General features: G+C 40.7%; 1 protein-coding gene across 1 annotated transcript; it reads right to left on the reverse strand.

Annotated features, from left to right (window-relative positions):
• Window positions 1-10,609: 10,609 nt before the first annotated feature.
• Window positions 10,610-22,265, reverse strand: LOC121768988 (COP9 signalosome complex subunit 4-like). The gene is made up of 15 exons (XM_042165622.1): window positions 22,197-22,265; window positions 16,594-16,657; window positions 16,318-16,481; window positions 14,554-14,657; window positions 14,397-14,457; window positions 14,121-14,213; window positions 13,945-14,045; window positions 13,045-13,153; window positions 12,616-12,660; window positions 12,414-12,482; window positions 12,227-12,318; window positions 12,084-12,126; window positions 11,630-11,689; window positions 11,394-11,453; window positions 10,610-10,779 (listed from the first exon to the last, which is right to left on the reverse strand). The coding sequence occupies exons 1-15, from the start codon at window positions 22,263-22,265 to the stop codon at window positions 10,705-10,707; spliced, it is 1,209 nt and encodes a 402-aa protein (XP_042021556.1). The 3' UTR covers window positions 10,610-10,704.
• Window positions 22,266-22,471: the final 206 nt, after the last annotated feature.

Raw genomic sequence — 22,471 nt, forward strand, 5'->3', positions numbered from 1 at the left:
GATATAGAGAAAACAGACAACTGAAGTAATAACATCTAGAGAAACTGAGTAACGAGGAGCCCAAGTAAAATCTAACATAAGTTACCCTGCTTAGCATAGTGTGTACTTTGGAACATAAAGAGAACAGCTGAAGTTAATTGCAGCGTACTTGACAATTATCTTCAGTGACTACATTTGGAGAGATGAATGAAGTACGTCAAGCCGCACATCAAACACACTCATCCTCCAAGGGGACAGACACAACAGCCTCCAAGGAAATTCAGTCAGCCACCACTCAATAAGAGGGCAAATACTCTGCTTGAAGGGACTAATCCGAATCCAAATAGAAACCAACCATCTACTGAATAGCTGATCTATTACAACCACGCTACAGCTTTATACTATAGGCAACACAGACAAGAGTAATAGCTACAACCATCCAGATGGTTGATAATTATAAACTAGAATACATCAATAATCTTAAGCAAAAGCTACAAACCTCAACAGAGGCGCCTCAAAAACAAAAGAGATATGGCATGTGCTTTACCGACCACAATAAAGAATTAAGTGCAAAACAACTAATGGAATCTAAAACACAAAAAGGGCGTAGTCAGTTAACGATTAATGTTGTCTCCATGATTATATATTTTGTGGCTCTTCTTCAAATACTACATACGAACCATGCGGGGCAGTGATGGTAAAATGTAAATGTTTTCAGCTTTAAGTTGATATTGGCGTTCCCAGATTGACATTAGTTTGGAAATTAGAAATTGAGAACGTAAAATGAAGTTATGGGTTATGATTTACTACATGTTACTCAGTTATTCATTATTTACAGTCGACCCAAAGGTGATTAAATAAGATTTTCCAAATTGATATAGCTAATCCAGTGATTAGAACTAGTATATTGCTATTATTATGAGATGAAATGAAAACAGTATAAACAAAAACGACATTTCAGTAACCGAAGATAATTTGTGTAGATAGTTTGAACTAGTAAACAAAGCGACTAAAATATTCCTAGTTACCAGAAAAGTGTTAGTATGTTGCATGCATAATCCACGTACGTGCATGCAACAATTCGCGGAATAGCCGCGTTATGGAATGAAGGAATAAGGGTCGTATGCGGATAATAATAGGCCCACGTGGACGTCCGAGCTGGCATGGGAAGGGGAGTACGTGAGTTCGGCACCGAGCTGGCATGGGAAGGGGAGTACGTGAGTTCGGCACCGAGCTGGCATGGGAAGGGGAGTACGTGAGTTCGGCACCGAGCTGGCATGGGAAGGGGAGTACGTGAGTTCGGCACCGAGCTGGCATGGGAAGGGGAGTACGTGAGTTCGGCACCGAGCTGACATGGGAAGGGGAGTACGTGAGTTCGGCACAGAGGAATATAGGTGGATGCGGTGTGCATTGCGTGAACTATAAGAAGGGGGACCACACTCTCATTTTGTTATGTTAGTTATGTGATTGTTGATTTGGGCTAGGATCCGTGATCCGTAGCAATTAGGAGTTTCATTCTCATTGTTATCGTTATTGCTTGTCGTTGCTATTTGTAATTTCTCTTTTGCAATTTACATTCGATTACCCAGATCTATCTATCTTAGCTTGGTTACTCTGCTACGTGAGGTGGTGTTGCTTGCTTTTGCTGTGTGACTTGCAGTGATCGTTGCGGTCTCGCTGGCTTCGAGCTCGAATCGCAACAAGTGGTATCCAGAGCTACCGATTCTCGGTGAAATGACGCCGGTGAACACGAGGGGATCGACGGAGGCGGAGAGGAAGGTGATGGAGTCGGAGAGGCGGGTGATGGAAATGATTGCGGAATTGGGTCAGAAACAGGAGAGAGCGGAGGCGAGAATGGAGGAGATGATGAAAGCGATTGTGGCGATAAACGTACGGAATCAAACGGCGGAAGTGAGAAAGGAACGGGAGGTCGTAGGCGATGGTGGATGTACGAACGAAGGCGGAAATGATCTCGGCCGATCTACTCGGTACGAATTTCCTAAGTTTGATGGAACTGGACTAGAAGGTTGGGTGATGAGATCGGAGTTCTTCTTCGAAATCGCGAAGGTGACAGAGGATAGGGAAAAGGTGAAAACAGCAGCGCTGCACCTAGAAGGGAAGGCATTGCAATGGCACCGGGGGTTTGTGAGTTTGCAAGGGGAAGGAGCCTACGCAGATTGGGGTGGATATGTGAAAGCTATGTCAGCGCGGTTTGGAACACACGCTTATGAAGATCCATTAGCTGATCTGAGAAATTTGAGGCAAACCAATTCGTTGCAGGAGTACATGGATGAATTTGATGAGTTATACCCGAGATCGAAGGTGTCGGGAGAGCAGGCGCTCAGTTTCTTCCTTTCCGGGCTTGTGGATGAGTTACAGATGCCCGTGAGGATGTTTAAGCCGCAGAGCTTAGACGATGCTTATGCCTTAGCCAAGCTGCAGGATCTCACTGTCAAGGCGATGCAGGGCAAGCCTAAAGTGAGCCAAGGGGGAGGTTCGCAGGGGAGCAGTTATAGTGCGAATAACAAATCATTGACGGTGACTACCACCAACTACAAGCCAAGTGGAAGTGCAGGCGGCTATGGGAGCAGTAAGGAGAATGATAGAGGGAATCCAACGAGACCACCACCTAGACTTCTAAGTAAGGAAATGGAGGAGAGAAAGGCTAAGAACCTCTGCTTTTGGTGCCCGGAGAAATTCACACCGAATCACCGCTGCTCTAAAAGGAAATCCTACGTGATGCAATTGCTTGAGGAATTGAAGCAAGAAGAGTCTGAGGAGCAGGAAGAGGAGGAAGATTGTGAAGTAGCCCAGGACTTACAGCTATCTTGCATGCTATGTGGGGAATTAATGGGGAAAGAATTATGAGGATGAGGGGAGTTTGTCAGGAAAAATACCTTAGAGTTTTGGTGGATACAGGAAGCACACACAACTTTTTGAGCAGCCACATAGCTGATAAGATCAAATGCAAGTGGACACAAGTAGCAACCGCAGCAGTTGAGGTAGCCAACGGGCAGCTACTGCAGTGCACAAAAAAATGCAAGGAGTTCCAATGGGAAATGCAGGGTTCTAAATTCACTACTGAGGTTCATGTTATTAACTTGGAAACCTATGATTTGATATTGGGAGTGACTTGGCTATCTACATTGGGGAACATTGGCTGGAATTTTAACACACTCAGTATGGTGTTCAAGTTAGATGGTCAGTTGTATCAGCTGCAGGGAGAGAAGTGGAATTCTAAGGAGAAGCAGCTCAATTGCATCCAACTAATAACTCAAGAGGAGGTCTCTGGTCAACCAGTAAAAATGAGCCAAGTGGTGACAGCGGTGGAGGGAGTTACTTGGCAATGTAATGGAATAAGCAAGGAAGAAATGTGGCCTGAGTTGGAGCAGCTACTTGAGGAGTTTGCTGAGATTTTTGAAGAACCCAAAGGCCTACCACCACAAAGGGAGCTAGATCATAAGATCATTCTGAAGGAGGGAACTGAGCCTATCAATGTGAGGCCCTATAAGTATGCAGCTCATCAGAAAGATGCTATTGAAATAATGATTAAGGAAATGCTAGAAGCCGGGGTTATAAGGAACAGCAAGAGCTCTTATGCTAGCCCTATAGTATTGGTGAAGAAAAAGGATAATACCTGGAGAATGTGTGTAGATTACAGGGCTTTGAATGCAGCCACTGTGAAGGATAAATACCCTATTCCGGTGATTGAGGAGCTGTTAGATGAGCTAGGAGCGGCTGGTTGGTTCACAAAAATTGATCTCAGATCAGGCTATTGGCAGGTTAGGATGAATCTGGAGAATGTGCACAAAACTGCTTTCAAATCCCATGAGGGCCACTATGAGTTTCTTGTCATGCCCTTCGGCTTGACAAACGCACCAGCTACTTTTCAGAACTTGATGAACACCATATTCAGGAAGTACTTGCGGAAGTTCGTGTTGGTATTCTTCGATGACATATTGGTATATAGCAGAAGCCAAGCTGAACATGTTGGGCATCTTAGGGTGGTGTTGGAATTAATGAGAGAGCATTCTCTTCTAGCTAAGAGGTCCAAGTGTGTTTTTGGGGGAAAGGAGGTGGAATACTTAGGCCATATAATATCAGAAAACGGGGTGGCTACAGATGAAGCTAAGATTAAGGCTGTCAAAAACTGGCCTCAGCCTAAAACGGTTAAACAGGTTCGGAGCTTCTTGGGTCTAACGGGGTATTACCGGCGATTTGTGCAGGGCTATGGTGTTATAGCAAAGCCTCTGGTGGAAGTTATCACAGGGTCGACCTTTGAATGGACAGAAGCAGCCCAGGCAGCCTTTGAAAAGTTGAAATTCTTGATGAGTTCAACCCCTGTTTTGGCCTTACCGGATTTCTCCAAGGACTTTGTGGTGGAAACTGATGCATCTGGGGTGGGAATAGGAGCAGTATTGATGCAAGAGGGGCATCCAATTGCCTTCATCAGCAAGGTATTATCTCCTAGGTATCAATCTCTATCAGTGTACGAGAAGGAATTATTGGCTATTCTCTTGGCGGTGAAAAAATGGTATCACTATTTGCAATGCAGAAAGTTTGTGATTGTGACTGATCATCAAAGTTTGAAGTACCTTTTGGAGCAGAAACTCACAACACCTACACAACAAGCTTGGATGGCTAAGTTGATGCACTTCGACTATGAAATTAAGTACAGAAGAGGGGTAGAGAACTCAGCAGCTGATGCCCTCTCAAGAGTTCCTGAAATTATGGTTCATGCTCTCACCTCTTACATCATTCCCCTGGAACTCATAGCTAAAATCAAATCTACATGGGAGAAGGATCCGCAGCTACAACAGATTATCTCAGAAAAACAGCAAAACCTTGAATCTCATCCGAAATTTAGTTGGCAGAGAGGGGAGTTGAGGAGATATGGGAAGTTAGTGGTGGGAAATGACATCCAATTGAAGGCACAGATATTGGCAGTATTTCATGAGTCTGCTCTAGGGGGGCATTCTGGGGCTCTGCCTACTTATAAGAGACTATCGGCCTTACTATATTGGCCCAAGATGATGAAGGAAGTAAGGGAGTTTGTGAGGCTTTGTGTCGTTTGTCAAAGATTCAAGGCAGGAAATTCTCCCCCCGCTGGGCTACTACAGCCATTGCCTACTCCAACTTCACTCTTTACTGACTTAACTATGGATTTTGTGGAGGCTTTGCCAACTTCTCAGGGGAAGGATGCCATACTGGTGGTAGTGGACCGGCTGAGCAAGTATGCTCATTTCATGGCAATGACTCATCCTTTTACCTCTAAACAAGTGGCTGAAACCTTTATGAATTCAGTCTTTAAGCTTCATGGGATGCCACTAAAGATAGTCAGTGACCGGGGTGCAACGTTCATGAGTGCTTTTTGGGCCGACTTCTTTGCCTTGTTGGGAGTTGATCTCTTGTACTCCACGGCCTATCATCCGGAGCAGATGGCCAGTCCGAAGTAGTTAACCGATGCTTGCAATGCTATTTAAGGTGTTCGGTTGGGGAGAAGCCACATTCTTGGCATCAATGGTTGGGTCTCGCCGAGTATTGGTATAATACTTCGTACCATTCGAGTATCAAAATGACTCCCTTCGAAGCTCTGTATGGGTATGCTCCACCTCTACATGTGCCGTATTTGCCCGGGGATTCACGGGTGGAGGCAGTAGATATTGCCTTACGGGACAGAGAGGAAATGATTTCAGTGCTCAAAATGAATATACAGAAGGCTGCGGACCGGATGCAAAGGCAAGCCAACAAGCATAGGGTGGATCGCGAGTATGAAATTGGTGATTGGGTGTGGCTGAAGCTGCAGGATTATCGACAAAAGTCCATCCGAGGCAAGCACCACAAATTTGAACCAAAGTTTTTTGGGCCCTACCAGATTCTGGACAAGATCGGCAAGGTGGCCTATAGGCTGAGTCTTCCCTCATCAGCCACCATCCATAATGTGTTCCACGTTTCTCTACTTAGGCCGGCTTCTCAGCCTACTGGTCCAGTGCCCAACCTACCTGCTATATCTCACATTAGGTATGCTCTGCCGCAAGCTATACTTGAGCGAAAAATGGTGAAGAGGCACAATCAAGCTGTTACTCAATGGCTCATACATTGGGATGGGTATTCACCCGCGGATGCTTCGTGGGAATATGCGGATGAAATCAAAGCACGTTTTCCCTGGTTCCTTGAGGACAAGGAACCTTAAGAGGGGGGTATTGTTGCATGCATAATCCACGTACGTGCATGCAACAATTCGCGGAATAGCCGCGTTATGGAATGAAGGAATAAGGGTCGTATGCGGATAATAATAGGCCCACGTGGACGTCCGAGCTGGCATGGGAAGGGGAGTACGTGAGTTCGGCACCGAGCTGGCATGGGAAGGGGAGTACGTGAGTTCGGCACCGAGCTGGCATGGGAAGGGGAGTACGTGAGTTCGGCACCGAGCTGGCATGGGAAGGGGAGTACGTGAGTTCGGCACCGAGCTGACATGGGAAGGGGAGTACGTGAGTTCGGCACAGAGGAATATAGGTGGATGCGGTGTGCATTGCGTGAACTATAAGAAGGGGGACCACACTCTCATTTTGTTATGTTAGTTATGTGATTGTTGATTTGGGCTAGGATCCGTGATCCGTAGCAATTAGGAGTTTCATTCTCATTGTTATCGTTATTGCTTGTCGTTGCTATTTGTAATTCCTCTTTTGCAATTTACATTCGATTACCCAGATCTATCTATCTTAGCTCGGTTACTCTGCTACGTGAGGTGGTGTTGCTTGCTTTTGCTGTGTGACTTGCAGTGATCGTTGCGGTCTCGCTGGCTTCGAGCTCGAATCGCAACATAGTACTAATAAAAGAATTGAGAATGTTATAGATATGCAAGCGAACAGGATAAGCAAATACTGAGAAAGTGCATATTCGGTACCTCTGTTGTGGTGGATGCTGATTGAAGAGGACGCTGAGAAGAAAACTGTAACCCTCAAAATTGCTTGATCGCTTTCAAATATGTGACATGATTTGGTCTTGAATTGGTTGTATGTTTTATTATATGGTATACGACCAATTCAAGAGCAAACAATTTTGGCGTGATTGGATTTGAGCTCGTATGGGTAAAAAATAAAGAAAAGAAAAGAGGGCAGAGCGGGGAAGAGAGGGAATGGAGAGACGAGAGGACACCACACACAGGGGAGAGCCGGGAAAATCCCCGTACCATCTCCCCTCAAAACCAAAAAATGAACTTTTATTAACGGGCGACCTGCCATGCGAGCGCACCCATCATGGCAAAGGTCACGCAGACAACCACATCTCACCTCACTTTTCACATATCACCTGACTTCACTCACTCATTTTCCATTTTTTACAGTCTGATACCTCAACAGTTCGCCGAGTATACAGACAACAAGAACATATGAAGTAACACAACACAAAACAAATCACCTCCCTTGAATAACTCAGCTGCTGCACCAGAGCCATACAGATAAAACTCGAGATGACTCCACACCGATCGTGACCATCGTCAAACGATCGAGCCTTCTGAAGATGCCTTTGTATTTTCAGATCGAGAAAATTGACGTTTCCAATCAATCCCGGAAAAACGAATCTGCATAAGAGACCAATAATTAGTTATACAAAAATCCAATCAACAGAGAAAATCGTCAATTCAAAACTATCGCTCAAAGAATTTACGAAACCAGGCCAAGACAACCAAATAAATCCAATAAGAACACACAAGAAGCAGATATAGGTTTTACCTTCAACGATCCGTCAAACACGGCGGCAGATCTAGCAAAACCTCGGCGTTTCACCGCCGCATCCAGCGCATAAGAGGCTACGTTTCACAACTGCAGCTAGTGCATAAACCAGGCGACCGATCTATCAAACTTAGAAAAACCAGCGGCGAAACAAAACTCGTATAAACCATAACCACAACGCAGATCGCGAGGCGATCTAAATGAATCTAACGGGAAAAAAAAGTAAAAAAAATATAATCTGGTTGAGGAAAGAGGATAGAAACCTGTAAATCGAGGCGGCTATTGAAATGAATAGATGCAAAGATGAAATAAAATGAATTGATTAATGTGTATTTATTGTAGGCGGTTGATGATCCAACGGCTGGAAATGAGTGGGTGGGATAATCGGACGGCTGTTATTGCATTTTGAAAAGGGGAAGGTTCTGGATGGTGTGTGTTTAACGTGTTTCACCTGGCACATTAGGAATATCCGAAATTTTGCATTAAGTCCCTCAGATTTCGTGAAATTGTTGTTTGGCACCTTGGGAATCCAAAATCCAAATTCGTTTCGTTGATTGCCTAATTTGATGTTGCCCGGCAGCCAAACCTTGGAAAAAAGTTGAACAATTCATGGATTTCGACCTATTTTTTTACTTTTATATTTTTTTTTGGATAAAAATGCCCTAGTTTATGAAGGGTATTTTTGTTCATTCTAATTTTCACAATTTGCCGCTTGGCAATAATATCACTTATATCTTAGATTTTCTGCAATTGTTTTAATAGGGGTGACAAATCGTGCGGATTTGGTCACTATCGGGTCAACCTGATAACGACCCAACCCAATAAGGTCTAACCCGAATCCGACTTGTTAAGAAAACTCTAAACCCGAACACGAACCCAACCTGCTACCTTCAAACCCGAACACGACCCGCATCTGACACAAACCCGTTAAGGACACGATATAATTTGGGTTGACACGACACGATAACGACCCGAACCTGATATTACACGATTATAACCTAATATTACACGGTCAAACCTTATTTTTCAACCTAATTTACACGATTAAAATCTGGCTAATATGATTTAAACCCGATTTACAATAAATTTAAAAATTAAAGTAATTTTTTTTAATAATAATAATAATATTATTATTATTATTTCTTAATGGGTTATCTGTATCCAACCCGCATCCAACTCGAACCCAACCCGGAATTATCGGGTTCTTAACGGGTCAACCTGATAAGGACACGAACCCAATAAGGCTTGATCCAAACCGAATAATTTCGTGCGGATTCGTGTCGGATTATCGTGTAGTGTCAAAAATTGTCAGCCCTAGTTTTTATCAATGAATGTACATTTTCCCATTCTTTTTATGTTCTTCTTCCATAAGTTTAAATTATTGAAGGGCATTTTGAATATTAGACAACTTTAACAAATTACCCAGCTGGAGACCGTGGTTTTAGGTGGCTAAGATTCACGTACAAGTATTGTTGGTGTCGTGAAAGGACATGCAACCTTTATAGAATGTTCAATTATGGACGACTCATTCTTGCATAAATACTTTGTACTCTGTCATCCACCATTATAAGGTCACATTTGATGAGTTTTAAGAAATGTAATAGAAAATGAGTGAGAAAAGGTTAGTGCAAGGTGGGTATTTTTATATATTAGTTTTATTATGAAATGTGAGTAAATGAACTTTATTGGTGGACGGAAAGGGTGTAATTTATATGACCAAAGCTTACCCATTGAAAACTTAGAATCAGAAAAACCGTCAATTCTTAACCTTTTTTTCTCGTCAAAGATGATTGTTGGAGCCTGGAGGTGTATAAACTTTGCAGTGAATAAATGAAGATGAAAAATAAGTGAGAAATTCATTGTCGAGAATTTTTACCTGTTTATTCATTGATAGTAGTTGGTTGTTTTGCATTCAAAGGAGAAATTACAAAATCTATAGCATTGACTGATTGTTAATTGGTGATATTAATGTTTTAAACGACCCTAATATATAAAATAAATTTCATTACATGCACCGTGACAAATCAAAAATCGTATGACAAGTACTCAGACAAAAAATCAGATAGTCATTTCTTTATTCCTTTCAAATCTTCACTCGGTTCGATGTTCATTTCATTATGTTATACCAATGACATACTTTCTTCCTCCTCTTTTATTCGGTGGTTCCACTTCTCATTTGATGGCAAAGAAAACTCGATGAGCTCGTATATTTAATAGTGTCAAGAGACTATTGTCTCATAAGATTTGGTTACACTTCTCATTATGCATAATGCACGAAAAGTTTCGACACAACCATGTACCATCGTACGAAAAGTTTCGACACAACCATGTACCATCGTCAAAAGAGAAGAACATAAACCAAATGAGAAAGCTCCAACTAGGAAAAAAGAGACTCATGATGCAAAAATCAAGAGCTTCTTGGGCTGGAAACAATGACAGCTCATCTTCTCATAAGCTTCAATCAAGTAGAGAAGGAGCCTCTCAAAACAAATGGGGAATCAACGCGTAGGTTCAAACATTATGGTTCGAAAGATTGGAAAGACATCAACATAAATGAGCAGACAGTGCATAGGCACACGAATGAAAGTTTTGTGGTGCTCAAGAGGTCACAGCTGATCCCTATCAAGACTTCTTTCTCTCTTTAGATTCAATAATGGATCATAAGGCCATCTTCAAGGCTTTCACAGACATATGGAAGGAAGTTTTCTCTGGGCCCTTGAGCTAATCTCAGACACACGTGTATGCCAAGTAGTGTGAGCTAGTAATGATAATAAAAAACTCTCTCTCTCTCAAGCAAAGAAGATATTCCCAGTTTATGAAAGACAGCAGATACAAATTAAGATGTGGGGGGGGGGGGGGGGTACCTGGCCCAATGAAACAACTGCTATTAACTCAGATTTAAGTAACTAAAAATATAGAGCACTATATCAAAAAGTGGCTGCTTCATAAAAGAGTTGATTTCATCATCATAAATTTTACAAGAATGCGAGTATTACACAGGAATGGGCAAGCCCTTCTTCGCCATGCTATCAAGAATTTCATTGAGAGCCTGGCACAAGCCAAATATCTGCCAGCACAAATTAAATGTTAGCCCGTGGATCTCGGTAAAACGTAAAATGAATATGGATTAGGTACAAATCTAAACTCGAAGAGCAAGAATTCTAGGAACTTTCTTAGTGGACTGGAAATTAAATAACGACAGTTTAGCAATTCTAAATAGCTAATCAAGGATAGCAAATTCCTAACCCTTTATCGAGCTTTTGAGGCTTGGTCATGCGTCTCAGTAATTAAGGCATCATAGCTCAAGCCTCCAAAGCTGGAGTCACGGTTGTTGCTTGAGGGCCAAGATACATTGCTTAAACATCAACTGTTAAAGCACAGTGGTCGAGCTCAAAAGCTCAACTGATGCGTGGCTTGAGATTTTAAAGAGGATAAGCTTGAGTCTTGAGACATACATGGGTTTGGGAAAAAGTAATATACGTACTAATTAATGGTAAAAGGATCCAAAATGGCTGTAAAACATGTCTTCAGAATATATGGCTAAGGAAAAATATTCATATCCCAAGTCATTCCTATGCATCCACTAATGTCTTTCAAATATATTACTAGTATTTGCAAACTTTAACATATGCATGCACCAAGTCCAACTAACCCTAATCAATGATGAATACCATGCATTACCTGTTGATCCCATTGCTGCAATTCCTCGGCGTCATCCTCAAAATATATAAAAGCTTCGACCTGGCAAAGTTCGTTGTTGAATGAATAGAATTGCTAATAATATCTTAGAACAAAGAACCAGATAAAAAAGGGTTGAATACTGACTACCAAAAATCAAATAACTTTAGAACAAAATAAAGATGAAAGCTCACCAAAGACACAATATGACTGAAAATTAATTAAAAGTCCAGTTTTACCTGATCAATAGAACCCCTCATCCTATCTTCACATATCATTCTAGAAGCTATTTTCTCAGCCTGCCAAAAGATTGAAGCTTTAGTAAACACCATAAATTATGTGAACTATGAAGTGATTTTAAAAAGGATATGATATTAAGAAAAGGTACTACTACTACTACTATTTATGGCTTCAGTCTCTCAAAACCAGTTGATTTCAATGTGGTAGAATTTAGCAAGTCACTACCTAATAGGCATATGAAAAATAGCACTAAATGCAGAAAAAAACCCAGGATCAAGCAGCACCCAAAATATCACATTTTATAATAAGCTTTCGTTCACCTAAGTACAAAAGATAAAAGTCTCCAACTCAAGAAAATTGAGATATGAAACAAATTTGCCTATTACTTTAGATCTCTATTAATCTAATTCAATAAAGTAATAGAGTCATTTTTGGTTGAAGATAGAAGAGAACCTTTTGAGGAGCAATGCCCAACAATGTGCCCAACTCTTCAAAACTGTACAACAGACTCAAGGTCAACCACATTATACAAACCAGAAGAGATTATATAATCAGCATACAGTCAACAGAATTGATCCAAAGACATGTCCACCCACCTAATATTTGTATAAAGTTTGCTAGCACTAAGGAGATTATGCTCAATCATGGCTCGATCAAGAACAGTAGATTTGTCAGGCAAAGTTGCTTTCTGTCAACATTCAGAATCACATGTAAAGATTGTCAAAAATATATCAACAAATGAACTTGAAAATGGAATGGATGTAAACTCTTTAATTCACCAACCTGATGCGGCTTCAGTTCTTCAGAAAACGCATCAATTTCAGGTTTTCTCAAAATTCTCTCCAGATATACCTAGGAATTTTGATATTAGGACTTAACTGACAGTTTATATTTGAGTGTGTCCCTACTATGTTAGGCACCAACTGTCCTCTCGAAACAATTTTTGGTGAGGAGGAGTCAGCAAAATCAAGAATGAATAGATTACCTTCTGCAAGATTGGATATATCTTTAGCTTAGAACACCGTTCATCCTGGTTAAATTGAAAGGAATTAAGTGTAAACGTAATGTATGATCCTTGACACTAATATGCCTAATAGGTGTGCCATTTGCAGTGGAGAATGTATAATAACATCATACAGGGCGATAAATATGAATAATCATCCGTGTATTTGAATGACAGACAGCACATATATCATAAAGAAGTCAATGCACTTCCTTTTTCAACAAATAAACAAGTACAAAGTAAGTTATGCAATACAATTATGAGAAAATGCATTAATTCAATGAATGCGTAATTTAGCAGAGGGGACATTTCGACAAGAATCTAAAGACCCAAAATGCTATGATAGAATCTTCATAGTCAATCAGCATTCAGCAGAATCCAGACAAGCATTCCACGTAAACATTTCTATACCTTGTAAAGGGTTGCAAGAACACGAGAACGCCGAGGCCCAGCAGCTGCCAAAATTGTGCAGGTCACAGCAGCAGCTAAAGCTTGCTCCAGTGCTTCTTCATCGATCTCTCTGCAATATATTCATAAGTGTACATCAATCTCGTAAGACTCTCAAGTGGAAATGCAAAATATTTCTAAGAGAAAAATATGCAAAGATTCACATTCAAACACACTCAGTCACAGGTCACACCCAAAAAAATTGTTATAAACCAAAGCATATTCAGAGGAAAGAAAACAGAAATATACCGAGTTGTGACTGCATTTACATTATTTAAGAGAGTGGTTGGCCAAGCTTAGCCAAAACATAGGGATTTCAAACTTCTCAAAAATGCTAAACATTAGGTGATTCTCTTTGACGATGATAACTGTTAAAGGGATCATTAAATAACATATTTTCTCTGCTTACTCCAATATAAATAGCCACAAGTTGAAAGCTCTGTTCATTCAGAACAATTGAGCTTAAAATTATGATTGACAGGGAAATGGTGAGGCAAACTGAGATGGGCCAAAGATGACAGCATGCCTAAATACAATTTTATAAACTAAAACAACATGAAGAGCAACGCAACAAAGGCAACCCATCCTTCTCATTGATGACCACAGGAGAAAATTAAATAATCATGCTGTCATCCATCATTAAAAGTTTAAGATTATGTTAAAGATAACAGAGAAGACGACTATACACTACAGGTAGTGAGAGTAAGAACTAAATGCAGTGCTACAAAATTGTCCTGTGTGGTTGATATCGATCCACAAATTTGTGTGAATCCACAAGTTGCTGCCAAGGTTTAGAATATTTGATTGTTTATCTTTTGTGGACCGTGTGGAAAAAATAGTGAGCCAAAAATTAGTCATACTTACTCATCTCCGACTTTCCGCTTTTCAATCTGGGATATGTCATAATACCGTAGTGCAGCTTCCAGAAACTTCCTTTTTAGATCTAGAATCCTAGCATAACAAACCTGAGAAATAAAATGAACATTATAACCAGAATGTTGACATATCAGATTACCAACACAGCACAGCCAAATAGTAACCTTGTATTGTAAATTCAGCACTTCCTGCTGACTGTTGCTAACCAAAAAAGAAGCTTTGTTTATAAAAGCTTCAGCATTAACGGCGTCATCATCCTATAACAGAAGAAACAAGTTCATAAATTGGGCCCATGATGATTGATAGACAATAAATTTCAATAAGTGAAATCTCAAAGACATAGCTTCATTAATAATCCCATTCTAGTTACATCTGATTGAATATTTTTATGATTGTGAAGAATGTGCAAAGAATGAAGACACAGAACAAAGGAGACCTACCTCGAGGTAAAGACGAGCAATTTGGACACATTTTGTAAGCCTGAATGTGTCATCAATCACTCTACCAATTCAGAGAATGAGCACAAGTAAGAATTTCCAAAAAGCATCCTGCTAAGTATGCTTAGTAGTGATTCAAGAGCGAAATCTGCAAGCATACCTCATCCCAGAATCTAGGTCAATGCCACTAAGCATCTGTGCAGCTTTTGACCATTGTTGTTCAGATTCATACAATTCAGCCAGTTTTTCTCTGATTATCAAAACCTGAAATGGTTGCAAAAGTTAATGGGTAAATAATAGATCAAAATGAGAGTACAGGTTGAAAATAAAATGACCAGCTAACAAAAAAGAGAGACTAAAAAAAGTAATCATTACAGAGCTATTAGATATGAATTACGAATTACCATCTATCAGTCGCATGTTATACTGTGCTTATTTGCTTTATCTACAGGGCCATGTGGTTACAAACCATCAATACTAAAAGATATTGCATTCCTCTTTGTTTGACATGCTACAAGTCTAAAAACTAAAAGCATTGAGAGTACATGCTTCATTTGTAAGATATAAGAGCATACTCTATTACCTTGGAAAATTTATATCAATCATCTGGAGGGGACTCAAAAAAGATGTGGATCAATGAGAAGGTATTTACTAAATTGCAATCTTTCAAGGATAAAGTCTACGCCAATCAGCCAAAAAGAACTAGAAATTGAGTACTGTGACTTGAATATAATGACTAAGTGCATCAAGCAATCAAAAACGCGAATCGCATACAGTGAATGATCGGGTAAGCGATTTCTCTTTTTGTCTTTTGTTTCTTTAATTTATTTATTTTATTTATTTCAATAGGGGAAGGATTGTCGTGTTAATTTTGTTCAATTGGATATGAGGTGGTGGACGAGGTAAGCACATATGTATGGGTCATGCCAGTAAAAGATGTTCTTTTATTTGACTATGTTAATAACATACTATGCCTCCTCCTATACAGTGTATACAAACTTCCCTTCACTTTCTCCCTGCAGTGTTCCATTCTTAGCAAAAACGAGTTCCCATCAAGTGACCGAAATTGGCCTACGCTAACTTGGTATGGCAAAGGAAGTGGGTCAGACAAGGCTGGAGAACACAAACAGGTTCATACAATAATGTTTTCCCACTGAAACTAGCATGAAAAAGTTCTTGCAACTAATCATAGAGAACGTAATGAGACAGTACAGAATGTGAAGTCTGTGCTTAAAGGCCCCATTACTAAAACAACTAGTAAGTGATCAGTATGTCAATGCAATAATTCAACTACTTCAGCTTTGTTGTTTGTCCCTTCAGTTACTCTCATCAACAGAAACACAATTTTCTCTTCATCTGGAGATGAAGAATGCAAGTGCTTATACTATTTGTTGCCATGTCACAGAAGGACAGTAGAACCAAAACTTCTTCACAGTGAAAGGTGGTTCAACATTAAGTTTCACTTGTGAGAAACTCTCTTTCTCCTTCTCCCTTTCCTCCAACTTCTTTCTTTTCTGTGATGTCTACCCTTTTCTTTTCCTTCTAACTTATGTTCATTGTTTAAACCTAAACTTCTTTCTTATGGGCACAAACCTAAGCTGTTTATGTTTAAAACTAAACTACTGCTCTACAAACTAACCCAAAAACATGTCTCAGTTAAAATATGCAAAATGACGATATACAGCTAATATATTTCCTTTTGCCAACAAATTGTCCACTCTTTAATGCACACATTAAGCAACAGAGGCGTATAGCATTGTATTAAGACCCAAATCCCTAAGCAACACACAAATTCAAGACCAACACAATATAGTAGTACAAAATACTAGTAGTATAGTATAATCCAACACCAGCAATTTGCAAAATAAACGAAGAAGTAACTCTAAGTAAGACAATAAAAACAAAAAAATCTTTGGAAAATAACCTGTTCCTCAAACGACACAACTCGGGGTTGGATCTGATTGAGGGTGTAATGGGAAATTTCCTTCTGAAACTCCGGTTCCAACCTTCCGAAATCCTGGGCGAATGCCTGCAGAAGCTGTCTCGAAACAACAAGCGGCACATCGTCGGATAACACTGAAACACATACTACAAATTACCGCCCAAACAAATTTATATAAAATGTACTAGTAGTACGTAACCGTTAATTAATAGTCGAAAACAAAGAAAATAACAACATAGATGATCAGCTAGAAAACGCAACTGTGGTCGACGAACTGTTTGGCTTGTACCACATCGTTTGAGGAGAGAACAGTGGCGAGAATGTGTTACGATCTTACGCCGCGATCGACCTATCGTAGCTCGTCACTGCCGAACTCAATGACTTCTTCGCGGTCGGCTGCCGAACTCCGTGACTTCTTCGCGGTCGGCCTATCTTAGCTCGTCACTGCCGAGCTCAGTGACCTCTTCTCGGTCTTCCTCTCTTAGTTCGGCGTTGCCGAACTCAGCGATAAAACGCCGATCTCAACACTTGAATGATCAATAGAATGGATTGCATTAACAATGATAATGTTCTACAATCGAATAAGAAGCAAAGAGGAGCTCGCGATCCACGATCGGAGCTTAACAAACATACAACTCACAATATTCACGACAATTCAAAAGAAGAACAACTACGGCTATTTATACTCACTGCATCTTAGCTCGCTTCCTTCTCATTGGCTAGCAACACGTCACTGCTCTCTTCTTATTGGCTGATGCATTTCCTAACTAACGCCATGTCATCAACTAACACAATATTGCATGCGCATGTCCCTTGCTTACGTTGCATGCATGTTTATATTAATGCATGCAACAATACCCCCCTCTTAGGGTTCCTTGTCCTCAAGGAACCATGGAAATCGAGCCTGAATCACATCGGCAAATTCCCAAGAAGCATCGACCGGGGACTTCCCTTTCCAATGGATGAGCCATTTCGTCACTGCGCAATTCTGCCTTTTCACCATTTTCCTATCCAAGATAGCTTGAGGAACGGCATCATTTATGTGAGACACATCAGGTAATTCATTGATAGGGCCGGATGGTGGGGAAGCCGGCTTTAATAGAGAAACATGAAACACATTATGGATTGTGGCCGAGGATGGTAGATTGAGCTTGTAAGCCACTGCACCGATTTTGTCCAATATCTGGTAAGGTCCAAAGTACTTAGGCTCGAATTTGTGATGCTTTCCTCTGATAGAATTCTGTCTGTACTCCTTCAGTTTCAGCCAAACCCATTCTCCTATCTCAAATTCTCTATCAGTTCGATGTTGATCAGCTTGTCTTTTCATTCTATCAGCTGCTTTCTGTACGTTTCTCTTGAGTATAGCAAGCATTTCCTCTCTGTCTCGTAGAGCAAGATTCACTGCCTCAACATTTGAGTCACCAGGCAGATAGGGTATATGTAGAGGAGGTTCAAATCCATACAAAGCTTCAAAAGGAGTCATTTGGACACTGGAGTGATAGGTAGTGTTGTACCAATATTCGGCTAAGCCCAGCCATTGCACCCAAGTATGTGGCTTCTCCCCCATAGCACACCTTAGGTAACATTGTAAACTTCTATTTACTACTTCGGTTTGACCATCAGTCTCTGGATGATAGGCCGTGGAATAAAGCAACTCAACACCCAATAAACTCATAAACTCTTTCCAAAAATTTCCCACAAAAATAGCCCCCCTATCACTCACAATCTTCATTGGCATTCCATGGAGCTTGAAAACTGAATCCAAGAAGACCTCAGCCACTTTCTTTGCTGTGAAGGGATGAGATAAAGCCATGAAATGTGCATATTTACTCAGCCTATCAACCACCACAAATATAGTATCATAACCTTGAGAACTTGGTAAAGCTTCAATAAAATCCATTGAGATATCTGTGAAGATTGCAGCAGGTATAGGAAGTGGCTGTAGTAATCCAGCTGGAGAAGTGTTGCTTGGCTTGTACCTCTGGCAAGTGACACACATTCGGACAAACTCTTTGACATCTTTTCTTAATTTTGGCCAATACACTAGAGCAGCTATCCTCTTAAAAGTTCCCAATACCCCAGAATGTCCAGCCAAAGCAGATCCATAAAAAATAGATAAAATCTGAGCTTTTAAATTCAAGTCATTTCCCACCACTAGCTTTCCTTTCCTCCTTAGCTCTCCATTGTTCCAGGTGAATTTTGGATGCAGAGATACATTCTGTTGTTTTTCTACTATCAGCTTCTGTATCAGAGGATCCCTTTTCCAAGAATCCTTAATTTTTGCAATCAACTCTAGAGGAATTACAAAGGAAGTCAGAGCATAGGTCATCACCTCAGGTACTCTGGATAAAGCATCGGCTACTGAATTTTCACTGCCCTTCCTATATCTGATCTCATAATCAAATTGCATGAGCTTAGTCATCCAAGCTTGTTGAGTAGGGGTAGTCAATTTTTGCTCTATCAAGTACTTAAGACTCTGATGATCAGTCAATATAATGAACTTCTTACTCTGTAAGTAGTGGTACCACTTCTTGATGGCCATCAAAATAGCTAACAATTCCTTCTCATATACTGATAAAGTCTGATATTTAGGGGATAGAGACTTACTAATGAAGGCTATGGGATGCTTATCTTGCATCAACACAGCTCCAATTCCAATTCCAGATGCATCAGTCTCCACCACAAACTCTTTAGAAAAATCAGGCAAGACTAGCACAGGAGCTGTAATCATGGCCGTTTTAAGTTTCCCAAAAGCTGCTTGGGCTTCCTCTGTCCATCTGAATACATTTCCTTTAATTACCTCAATCAATGGCCTAGATATCACCCCATAATTGTGTACAAACCTTCTGTAATAGCCAGTTAAACCCAAGAAGCTTCGCACCTGTTTAACATTCTTAGGCTGGGGCCAATTTTTTACAGCCTCTATCTTTCCCTCATCAGTTTGAACTCCTTTCTCAGATATAACATGGCCTAGGTACTCTACTTTTTTACATCCAAAAGTGCACTTACTTCTTTTAGCCAATAATCTGTTTTTCATCATCAACTCCATAACCACTCTTAAGTGATGCTCATGAGCTTCTTGACTGTCACTGTAAATAAGAATATCATCAAAGAAAACCAGTATGAACTTTCTCAGATAGCTTCTGAAAATGGTATTCATCAAATTCTGGAAGGTAGCTGGAGCATTTGTCAAGCCAAATGGCATGACTAAAAACTCATAATGCCCCGAGTGAGTTTTAAAGGCAGTTTTGTGAATATCTTCAGGTCTCATCCTCACTTGCCAGTAGCCTGATCTCAGATCAATTTTAGAAAATCAGACTGCCCTTCCCAGCTCATCCAATAACTCTTCAATCACAGGAATAGGATACTTATCCTTGACAGTGATGGCATTTAAAGCTCTATAATCCACACACATTCTCCAAGTAGCATCCTTCTTTTTAACTAACACAATAGAGCTTGCAAAAGAACTCTCACTCTGCCTTATAACTCCAGCTTTAAGCATTTCCTCAATCATATCTTCAATTACATCTTTCTGGTGGGCAGCATACTTATAAGGTCTCATGTTGACTGCCTCTGCTCCCTCTTTCAAGACTATTTTATGATCTTGTTCTCTTTGAGGAGGTAATGAATTTGGCTCCTCAAACACCGCAGCAAACTCTTTAAGAATACCACTAAGATTTGGCCAAATCTCTTCCACACTAATTTCATAGCAACAGCCTGCTTCCATCTCAGCTGTAGGTATCCACTGCTTCCATTTTCTTTCCCTCACATCTATCTCTTCTGGGTTCAATATATGTAGAAAGTTTAATTGTTCAGCTCTGGGTGTCCACCTCTCTCCTTGTAACTTCACTTCCTCACCATTGAGACAAAACACCATACTGAGATTATTAAAATTCCATTTGATTTCACCCAAGGTAGACAGCCACTCACCTCCTAATATGAGATCATAAGTCTCTAGAGTAATAAGATAGACTTCTCCTTGAAACTTAAACCCTTGCATTTCCCACTCCAGCCTACTGCATTTCTGATTGCACTGCAGAATCTGACCATTAGCTACCTCCACAGCTTTTGAATTAACAAGGGATAGCTCACAATTAATTTTCTTGGCCACTTTAGCACTTAAAAAATTATGAGTGCTACCCGTATCTATCAATATTCTCAAGACCTTCTTTTGGCATTTTCCTCGAATCCTCATTACTTGAGGTCCATCTTTTCCCCACACAGCATGTAAGGAGAGTTGCAGCTCAGACTTCTCACATGTCTCCTCTCCATCACTCTCCTCTTCTGCCTTCTCCTCTGTCTCTCCTACTTCAATCAGTTGCACCACATACGATTTTCTTTTGCTGCACTGATGATTTGGAGTAAACTTCTCAGTGCACCAAAAGCATTCTTTTCTTGCTCTCTTCTCATCAATTTCCTTAGGAGTTAAGTTTGTGCTAGCTCTAACTCCTCCATACTTATTACCATCCTTATTACCTCCACTCCAATTACTCAAGGTTCCAACCTTATTAGTAGCAGTCACAGACATAGGTTTACTATTGGAGTAGTAACTACTGCTCGACTGAACATGGCTCTGATTCATCTTAGTCTTAACACCTAAAGCTCTTACAGTCAGCTCTTGTAGTTTAGCTAGAGAGTAAGCTTCAGATAATGCCTTAGGTCTAAACATACGCACAGGCATTTGTAGCTCATCAATTAATCCAGATAAAAAGAAGCTCAAGGCTTGATCCTCTCTAATTCCAGCTCTAGGATATAATTCATCAAAAGTATCCATGTAATCTTGTAGCGTACCTTTTTGTTTGAGGTTCCTGAGATCAGCCAATGGATCTTCATATGCGTGAGCACCAAAGCGAGCAGCCAGAGATGAGCTATAGCACGACCAATTCGCATATGCCATATCTCCATGTAAGCTCTCAAAACCTCGATGCCACTGCAACGCCTTCCCTTCCAGATGGATTGCAGCCACTCTAACCTTCTCTTCCTCTGGTACTTTGGCTACTTGGAAAAAATATTCAGCTCGCATCATCCATCCTTCATAGCCGTCACCGTCAAACTTTGGAAATTCATACCGTGTTGATCTTCCCCAATCAGTTCCATTTTCATACCGATTACCTCTATTACTACCTTCACCAGTCTCTGTTTCCTTATTCCTTCGATTTTGCAAGTTAATTGCAGCAATTGATTGTGTCAGCTCCATAATTTCGATCTTATGCTCTTCTCGCATCTCCTGCATTTTCTGCTCCATCATCTCCATCATTTTCTTCTCCATTTCTGCGCCTCTAGTCACCGTTCCGACGTCCGGAGATCGATTGCTCTGAATACCAATTGTTACGATCTTACGCCGCGATCGACCTATCGTAGCTCGTCACTGCCGAACTCAATGACTTCTTCGCGGTCGGCTGCCGAACTCCGTGACTTCTTCGCGGTCGGCCTATCTTAGCTCGTCACTGCCGAGCTCAGTGACCTCTTCTCGGTCTTCCTCTCTTAGTTCGGCGTTGCCGAACTCAGCGATAAAACGCCGATCTCAACACTTGAATGATCAATAGAATGGATTGCATTAACAATGATAATGTTCTACAATCGAATAAGAAGCAAAGAGGAGCTCGCGATCCACGATCGGAGCTTAACAAACATACAACTCACAATATTCACGACAATTCAAAAGAAGAACAACTACGGCTATTTATACTCACTGCATCTTAGCTCGCTTCCTTCTCATTGGCTAGCAACACGTCACTGCTCTCTTCTTATTGGCTGATGCATTTCCTAACTAACGCCATGTCATCAACTAACACAATATTGCATGCGCATGTCCCTTGCTTACGTTGCATGCATGTTTATATTAATGCATGCAACAGAATGTGCTTGTACTGTTCGATCTTCTGGCGTTGATCAGTGATTGCCGACGCACTGGCAAACGCGCTCTCCATCGTTTCAATTTGGTTTATTTTCTAAACAGTGGCATTCAAATTAACAGTAACAAACCAATAGAATATTGTGAACTTGTCGATAAATGGAAACTCACAAATAATCAAATTTGAGATTGATTATGCAATTCACCCTATTTCGAAAAATTTAAAGTTGATTTGGCCATTTGGAAATTGGCTGCAGGAACCGGAGTGAGAGAAGTGAGAAC

The sequence above is a fragment of the Salvia splendens genome, chromosome 15 (genome assembly GCF_004379255.2).
Source record: "Salvia splendens isolate huo1 chromosome 15, SspV2, whole genome shotgun sequence".
Taxonomy (NCBI): Eukaryota; Viridiplantae; Streptophyta; class Magnoliopsida; order Lamiales; family Lamiaceae; genus Salvia; species Salvia splendens.